Here is an 8,904-nt window from a genome sequence, read left to right as displayed (position 1 = left end):
TAGATGGCAGCAGCAAACGTGGCCGCTCTGCTTCTGGTGGTGGTCGGGATGCCAAAAGCCTCAGGCAGGGCTGTATTGAAGAGGCTATGGCTGAGAGGTTTGACCAGCAGAAGGCCCTTGACCTGTTTTATGAGGTAAGTTTTACTTTTAAAAGTTCTACTGTTTTAGTATGAAAATAATTTAATAGATTAATTAACTTTAATAAATAAAAATAACACAACGTAACATTTGTTTTCAAAAGTTTTGTTTATTGTATTTTTTTTAGAGTTTATTAATCCATTTTTCCTGCTGATTTCAAATATGCAATTATTTTTTCTGTATCATTGACCGTTATAGAAATACATATAATTTCAATGTTACCATGTATATTTTGGAATTGCTATGTGGTCTGCTACTAAATGTTTATCTAATTTTCTCTTTCAGATCAATGACTGAACTATTTACCTGTTAAGATGGCTACTAGAGGATGTGAAAATTCTCCTGATACATTTTGCTATGTGTGTGGTTATTATATTGGGAAAAAACAAGTACTACATAAGATCGTGAGAGGTGCTAAAGTGTGGATAGCGTACAGACTCTATTTCGGAATACCCATGGGTGACCAGGACAAGCCATGGGCACCTCATGTGATATGTGGAAGCTGCCGATCTACTCTAGAAGGATGGCTGAGAGGTACAGGAAGGGCAATGCCTTTTGCCATTCCTAGAATATGGAGAGAGCCGAAGAACCATCACGACGACTGCTACTTTTCTATGATTGATGTAACGAAGTACAGGAAAGTGAAAGGAAGACAAGCTCTGCAGTATCCAGACATACCATCATCTAGAGCACCTGTCCCACATGATGATAGCTTACCAGTACCACAACCACCAGAAAATGCAAGTTTATTCTTATCATACTCTCTTTACTTTTAATTAACTTCAATATTAAGTACTTAATATACATTCACTTTCCTAAAGATATATGGAATACTAATGCTATTCGTCTTTGTTGAAGTTGCTATAATAGTTATTTCTTTCTTTCCAGATGGAAGATGCAATGGAAATTTCATCTGAAGGGTCAGCAGGTAGCAGAAGCCATGAAATGGGAGACGAAGATTTCGCACCAAGAACGACTTCGGAGCCTCACTTTCCAAGTCAGAGTGAGCTAGATGACTTAATCAGAGACTTAGGTCTTACTAAGTCAGGAGCTGAGCTTCTTACATCAAGGATGAAAGAATGGAATCTACTAGGAGAAGACTGCAGGACATCTGTGTACCGGAAACGACATGAAGAATTTAAAATTTACTATGACTTTAGTGATGATATGTGTTATTGTAAGGATGTTACTGGTTTGTTTACAGCCCTTGGACTCGAACATGATCCTGCAGAATGGCGACTGTTCATAGATAGCTCAACACGAAGTCTCAAAGCAGTATTGCTCCACAATGGAAATAAAAACCCATCTTTGCCTCTTGCACACTCAGTACAGAAGAAAGAAAACTATCATAATGTCAAACAGCTTCTTGAAAAAATCAATTATGCTGAATTCAAATGGGATGTTTGTGGTGATTTCAAGATGCTAGCCTTTTTGCTTGGCTTACAAGGGGGATACACAAAGTATTCCTGTTTTCTTTGTTTATGGGACAGCAGGGCTGATGATGATCATTATAATAAAGTTCATTGGCCCCCAAGAGTTGAACTGCAGCCAGGAATGTTAAATGTTCTCAGACAGCCTCTAGTAGATTCTAAAAAAAAATTACCCCCACTTCATATCAAGCTAGGGTTAATTAAACAGTTTGTGAAGGCTTTGGATTTTGAAGGCGAAACTTTCCAAGAAATTTGTCTCATGTTTCCCAAGCTATCTGAGGCTAAGCTCAAGGGTGGTATATTTGTTGGACCCCAGGTAAACAAAATGTTGAAGTCGGAGAAACTGGAAAGAGCGATGACGAAAGTTGAAAGAGAAGCTTGGTGTTCATTTCGTGATGTAGTTCGTGGATTCCTAGGAAATCACAAGGACCTTAATTATAAACAAATAGTGGCAAAGCTTATTGAGAACTTCAGGAAACTTGGTTGTCGTATGTCCTTGAAGATACATTTCTTGCATTCTCACCTAGATTTCTTCCCCGAAAACTTGGGGGCTGTCAGTGAGGAGCATGGTGAGAGATTTCATCAGGATATCGCAACTATGGAAAGAAGATATCAAGGACGATGGAATACTGCTATGATGGGAGATTACATATGGTCACTAGTCAGAAAAGACGAAAGCATGCATTCTAGAAAATCTCGATCGTCAAAGCACTTCTAATCATGAGAAGTCATCAAAACACTTGCAGTGCAAAGTTGTGTTGTTTATTTTGTTCTTACTAATATTGTAGCTCTTAAATACACTTCATATTATGAAAAAAAATACTAGATGTTGTATAATTATCCTTAGAATGCTAAAGTAGATTGAATCAATTAACTACTGTAGAGAAAGGTTGCGTATATAACAATAAAATATAAAATCAAGAATAAATAAAGAAATATCGATGTTACGTCAAAACTAATGTGATATTTGGATTCAGTGACACGAAATACATATATAAACATGAAAAATACAAATAAACAAAACATGTGTTACATTGTGTAATTTATAACAAAAATTTAACTTCAAATACTCACACATCTTTTTTATGTTTCAGTGGATTATCCGCGACATGCTCCCCACCATAACAACAGAGTCAGAGGCGCTCAGGGCCTTCCTCAACTACCTGAACCCTCAGTTCAAGCTGCCGTCCAGGAAAAAGCTTGGCGACGACATCAAGCATATGAGCGCCAGGGCCAAAAATGAGCTCACCCAGATCATGTCCAAGCAGGACTACCTGGCCACCACTGCCGACAGCTGGTCGAGCCACAACCGGGCCTTCATAGGCTCCACAGTCTCATGGTTGGACAAGGCCACCCTGGAGAGGACGACTGCAGTCTTGGGCATGAAAGAGGTGAAGGAGAGCCAGACAGCCGAGTACTTGGCGAGGTCCTTGAGCAAGCTGCATGAGGACTTCAGCATCAGCAGCAAGATTCTCTGCACGACCACAGACAATGGCACAACCTATGTAAGTGCATTTGTCAACTTTGCACAAGAGGACGTCGTCATACAACCTGGCGAGGACAAGCCTGACGAAGAGCTGGCTGACGAGCCTCAAGTCATATTTATGGAGGAGGCCCTGGACCAGGCTGACGAAGCCGAGGTTAGCCTGCCTAAACACCAGAGGTGTGGTGCACACACTCTGAACCTCCTGGCGTCTGAGGATATTTCCAAAGTGAGTATAATAATTTAATTTTTTTTAATGTAATAAATTAATAATTTATAAATATTAAATAATTTATTGTTCTTTTGGTAAAAACTAAAAAGATGTAAATTATCATTTATTATTTTTTTTAATTTGTGAATTGTAATAAAATATCAAATAATAAATACTCTTTTTTCAGGTCCCACAATGGAACCATGGTGGCAGGAATATCTTCAGAAGGTCGGCTGCCAAGGCACAGTCTTTGTGGAATGCCCAGGGCCGCCGAACTGTCGCAGCCAACGAGATAAAGGATGCTATCGGCAAAATACTTAAAGTCCCTGGCGCGACGAGGTGGAACTCCAGCTATGACAGCTATAAGATGCTTTCTGGCCTGCTACAGGACCTGGACACCCATAAAAAGATCAATGATCTCTGTACCAGCATGCGCCCCAACCCGATCCCCGCCTTTGTTGACGAGGACAACGAGGTCATCGCCGAGTACGTCAAAGTTATGGCCCCAGTTGCCAATGCTTTGGACAAAATGCAGTCAGACCAGCATGTCTACATGGGGAACTTCCTTCCCAACTTGATGGTGCTCCAGAGACTTGAACCTGCTTAGGGACGACAACAGCATCAAGCATGCCAAGCCCCTCGTCACCTACCTCCTGGGGACACAGGAGCACCATAGCAGAGACAAAAAGGGCTTCACTGAAAGGTAGATATTTTTTATATTTTAATATAATATAATATAATAATAATATAATATAATTATATAAATAATAAAATAATATAATATTTTATAGTAATTGAAATGAAAAAAATAATAATCATTAATCAATAATTAAATTAACTCATATCTTAATCTCTTCAGGTTTCAACACATGTTTGAGGACCAGGAGAAGCTCCTTGCGACTGCCTTCCACCCCAGGTTCCGTCTAAAGATGGTCAAGTACATATACAGGGCAAATCCTCACTTGTACAACCTAGTGAGGGACAAGATGGTGTCGGACCTTGTGGCCCAAATCAGGTCCAAGGAGGGGGATGTGGCCTCCGCCTCCAGCCAGCCCACCTCCAGGCCACAGTCTGTGGCCAGCCACACCAGCGAGCACGACGAGTTTGCCTTCCTTCTTGAGGACGAGGAGGAGCCTGTGGTGGTGGCCAACCTGGAGGAGGAGGTCGGCAAGGAAGTAGACACTTGGGGCGCCATTCTCGGCACAAGCATCATGAAGATCTCCCCGGCAAACTTCCCCAAGGAGCACAGGCAGCACTGGGTGAACTGTTTCATCAAGTATAACACTCCCCTGCCCTCGTCTGCCTCAGCTCAACGACTCTTCAGCTTCGGCTCGGACATTTTGAGGCCAAAGCGATCCTCTCTGACCAATCTGAACTTTGAGAACCTGACCTTCATGAAGGGAAACTTGAAGTTGGTTAAGAGGGAGAGAGAGAGAGGGCCGACAAGTTAGAGTGAATCTGTGAAGAGTGAAGACTGAAGTGTTGTGAATTTTTGTTTTAAATGTTTTTACTGTTTTGTTTTGTGAACTTTTGTTTTTACTTTTTACTGTCTTGTATTAATAATTTGTTTTTCTAGTAATAATTTGTTTAATAAATAATGTAGATATCTTAAAAAACACTTTTTTTAATCGGAAAGCTTTAAATTTAGATTCGGAGATTCGGAATGAGTAAAATTTAGGTCTGGAAATGTTCGGAAGGTATCGGAATTAAGGTTCGCTTTGCTATTTTTTAAAGATTTGGAGGTTCGCGGACAAATGTTCGGAATAAATATTCGCACCGAAATTTTGAAAATCGGGTTCACTATTCGGAGGTTCGGAACCCAAAACCGGCGAAGATTCGGGTTCGGATTCGGAACCCAAAAAAAGGTTCGCGCGCCCACCTCTGTTGATTTCCTTCACGCAGTTTTATTATTTCGTGTTTGTCTTTTAGTTTGTCGTTTACATATCTGTAGAACAGTTTAGGTTGATCTTTGAATTTTGCTATTATATCTGTTTCATAGTTTCTTTTTTCCTCTTTTCGTATGTCTACGTATTCATTTCTCAGTTTAATGTATGTTCGCCATTTAGTCTCTTTTTCTCCCCTTTTTCCAATTTTTGTCTCTGCCTTTAGCATCGCTACATTTTTTTTTATTATACCAGCACTTTATGTACTCCCTTTTCTGTTTCCACTTAGGCACATATTTGTCTGTTCCCTCTTTATATATTACTTTGAAAAAGTTCCATTTCTCTTCCGTCTTTGTTTCATCATTTGCAAATTTTTCCCAACAGACATTTTGGAAAAATTTCCTAAGTTTTACAAAATCAGTTTTGTTGTACATCAGTCTGCCTTCTCTATTTTTCTCGTTTCTTCTTACCACATTTTGTTCCTTGAGTTCGATCTCTATTAGTATGTGGTCACTCTTCCCAATTGGTGTTTTATGATTTATTTCTTCAACTATTTCTGGTTCAGAGGTGAATATCAAATCTAGTCTCGATGGTCCTTCGTTTTGTCTAAATCTAGTATTTTCTTTAACCCATTGCATCAATGCATAATCTATGGTCATATCCAGTAGGACATTTCCCCAGAGTTCGTCTCCACCTCCCATTGTCAATTTTTCCCAATTTATTTCCTTTGCGTTAAAGTCACCCATAATTACTATATTTTCTCCATATTTCAGTGTCTCGGTTAATTCATTCTTTGTATCTTCTAGTAATTTTGAGTGTTCGCTGTCAGTCCAGGTCTTAGTTTTTGATGGCAAATAAACAACTATAAACCTTCTACTTTTCATACTGCTGTTTTCGACCTTAACTGTGATTAACTCCACATTATCTTTTCCTTCTGTTGCCTTTATTACATTTAGGTTCTTTCTAGTTTGTCTGTCCTATTTTTCGACCAAATGTTGTATAATCCTTGTCACACCATACTTGATTGTAAAGGACCTTTCAGTTTTGTCTCTGCAATTCCCATTATGTCAGGTTTCTCTGTTGATAAGATAGTAATTCAATTCATTTAATTCTGATATGCCGTCCATATTTGTATATGCCATTTTTAATTTTCTCTTCTCTTCTCTTTTTTTGTTTAAGTTTCCATTTTTCTGATGTACCATTTTCTCAGTCTCAGATCTAGCACTCTCTCTCTCTCTCTCAAAAAAAAAAAAAAAAAATCAGTCTCCGTTCTTTTCTCGTTTTTTTCCTTAGCCTCACTTCTCAGTTCCCTATCTTTCTCTAATTCCTCGTGATTCATTTCCTTGTGTGTGTGTGTGTGTGTTTCTAGAGAGAAAGAGAGAGCCTTTCGTGGCTTAGCGGCAATGCCCCAGTGGGTACTGAAAAAAAAAAAAAAAAAAAACTACATGTGCGCTGATGGCGTCACTGGAATCCCGCATTCCTCTCAGATTCCCAGCAGTGACTATAGTTACCTGTCCTAACAGTCCCTAATGCGCATAGAGCAAATAGGGCAAAGGTGACAGCAGCGGTTTCAACTACTCAGCGCCTCATGGCATAAGCTCCCCATTTTCTTCCTCACCTTCATGTTAATGTCACCTATAGGTGTGGATAACTTCAACTGGTGATCACCGCAAATTATAAGCTTGTGAAAGGTATGTTACCAAATAAAAAGTATAATGAAATTATCCTTTTATCATCTCCATTAAGATATGTTAAACATAAATGAATCTTTAGCTTCTAGTACTACGAAATTGCCATCACCTAACGGAAAAAAACAGTTGTTACCTAAGTTACCTGATGTATTACAAAATAGCATTACTTAGATAAATAAATAAATAAATAAACCTTCCTCGACACTACTTTTCCAGTGCCAGAAGATATTCATTTTTTTTCTTCTATTTCTTGCTCTTTATTCACATATTTACTTATTCATAATTCATTAGTTTATTCGCCTATTCATTATTAATAATTATCATTATCTATCTATAAATTTATTTATTGCCTTCTGGAACTCAATTGTTGCTACGCGTCAACTCCATTTTCTCTTTTGCCCCCTTTCGCCTTTGGCCAAGTTCCTCTCGAAGGGCCTTCCTTTGGTGTACTTACTCGCCCAGGAGGACTGCACTGCCCCGTTAAAAGGACACCTTCCTCTGCTTGACTGACGACAGACCGTTTTATTCAGCTCGGGAGCAAAACATATTGAAATTAAACGTAAAACGTTGTGCTCAGGGTTTCCGTGAGTTTGAATACATACACACACACGCATATATATATATATATATATATATATATATATATATATATATGGGTTGAACGCGATATTTCGTGTAGATGTATGTAATTCGAGCATACAAATATAAGAAAATCGTACTCAACTTATATCTCTCTTGATAGCGCATTGGTTTAAGTCACTGTAACTTTGTTACGGGTTAGCTGGGTTCGAATCCTCGGCTCGTCCACGTTTCAATTTCCAACAAAATGTCTCCATCGAGCGATTCTTCAGTCTCGATTGCGATGGCATGGAATTAAAAGTTGTTTGTGGTTGAATAATATATATATATATATATATATATATATATATATATATATATATATACATATATATATATGTGTATATATATGTATATATATATGTATATATATATGTATATATATGTATATATATGTTTATATATATATATGTATATATATGTATATATATGTATATATATATATATATATATGTGTGTGTATATATATTAGAGATGTATCGGATATCCGCATCCGCATCCGCAACCGCGGAACATCCGCATATTAATTCACATCCTCATCCACATCCGTAGTTGTGATAAACTGAACATCCGCCTCCGCATCCGCATTTGTGGTGAAATATACATCCGCACTCTACAGAGGATGTGTGGATGCGGATGTTTTGTGTATTGCACAACCTATAGATTATAGAGTAATATATAGACACGCAGTTACAGACTAGCATAGTAGAGTACTGCCTGGTGCTTACAGACTTAGAGTTCAGACAGAGCTTAGAAATGTGGAGTAAATTTATTGATGTGTGTCTAATGAATTAATTATCTAGTAAAACTAAAGCAAATAATATCACGGATTCATTTCCTTTCAAACTTACACAACGTAATGTGTCTAGAATTTAGGAGAAGGTCAGGAGAAGGGAGCGAATTTTACTTAGTGACTATGAAGTACAAATACATGGTAAATAAACTGCAAACTGTGAATGGTTGAATGTTAGATACTAAGTAACGACAGATGAGTGAGTCACTGTGTGTGTGTGTGTGTGTGTGTGTGTGTGTGTGTGAGAGAGGGTGAAAAGGGAGATAGAGAGGAGGCTTATCACCCTTGCTTGTCACCTTCACCCCGATGCCTTACTGCTGGAGAGAGAGAATTATAATGTGTGTGTCAAGTGGCTGATTACTGTCGCACATTGCAGTCTTAGACCTTATTCTCACTTCACATGGTAGAATTCAGTGCTTCTTCCTTAAATACTTTTAATGCGAATGTTTCCATAATTATACAAATAATAATATTAAAGAAATATGAACCGGCAGCGCTGAGCTCTTCTTATCGCACGAGTTTTCCTGTTGTCGCCTGTTTCCCTTGATACAGTGAGTTGCCGATGAAAATATTTTCACAGAGGAAGGGTAATATTAGCTATTGTTTTATTATCATCATTATCACTGTTATAGAGGGCTTTTCGATGTATTTCTTAAT

At 38.3% G+C, this 8,904-nt stretch overlaps 1 protein-coding gene across 1 annotated transcript; it reads left to right on the top strand.

The window, feature by feature from the left end:
• The first annotated feature begins 474 nt into the window (after positions 1 to 474).
• Positions 475 to 2,331, top strand: LOC143027960 (uncharacterized). The gene is made up of 2 exons (XM_076189606.1): positions 475 to 878; positions 1,027 to 2,331. The coding sequence occupies exons 1-2, from the start codon at positions 594 to 596 to the stop codon at positions 2,284 to 2,286; spliced, it is 1,545 nt and encodes a 514-aa protein (XP_076045721.1). The 5' UTR covers positions 475 to 593; the 3' UTR covers positions 2,287 to 2,331.
• The last annotated feature ends 6,573 nt before the right edge of the window (positions 2,332 to 8,904 follow it).

Source organism: Oratosquilla oratoria, chromosome 9 (genome assembly GCF_046742065.1).
Source record: "Oratosquilla oratoria isolate Oo_2021 chromosome 9, ASM4674206v1, whole genome shotgun sequence".
Classification (NCBI taxonomy): Eukaryota; Metazoa; Arthropoda; class Malacostraca; order Stomatopoda; family Squillidae; genus Oratosquilla; species Oratosquilla oratoria.
This window is presented reverse-complemented; position numbering and strand designations above follow the sequence as displayed.

Bases quoted from the DNA above. Each gene is read 5' to 3' on its own strand.
- LOC143027960 (XM_076189606.1), top strand. From the start codon at position 594: ATGGGTGACCAGGACAAGCCATGGGCACCTCATGTGATATGTGGAAGC. The intron at 879-1,026 runs GCAAGTTTATTC...CTTTCTTTCCAG, and splicing joins TACCACAACCACCAGAAAAT to ATGGAAGATGCAATGGAAAT.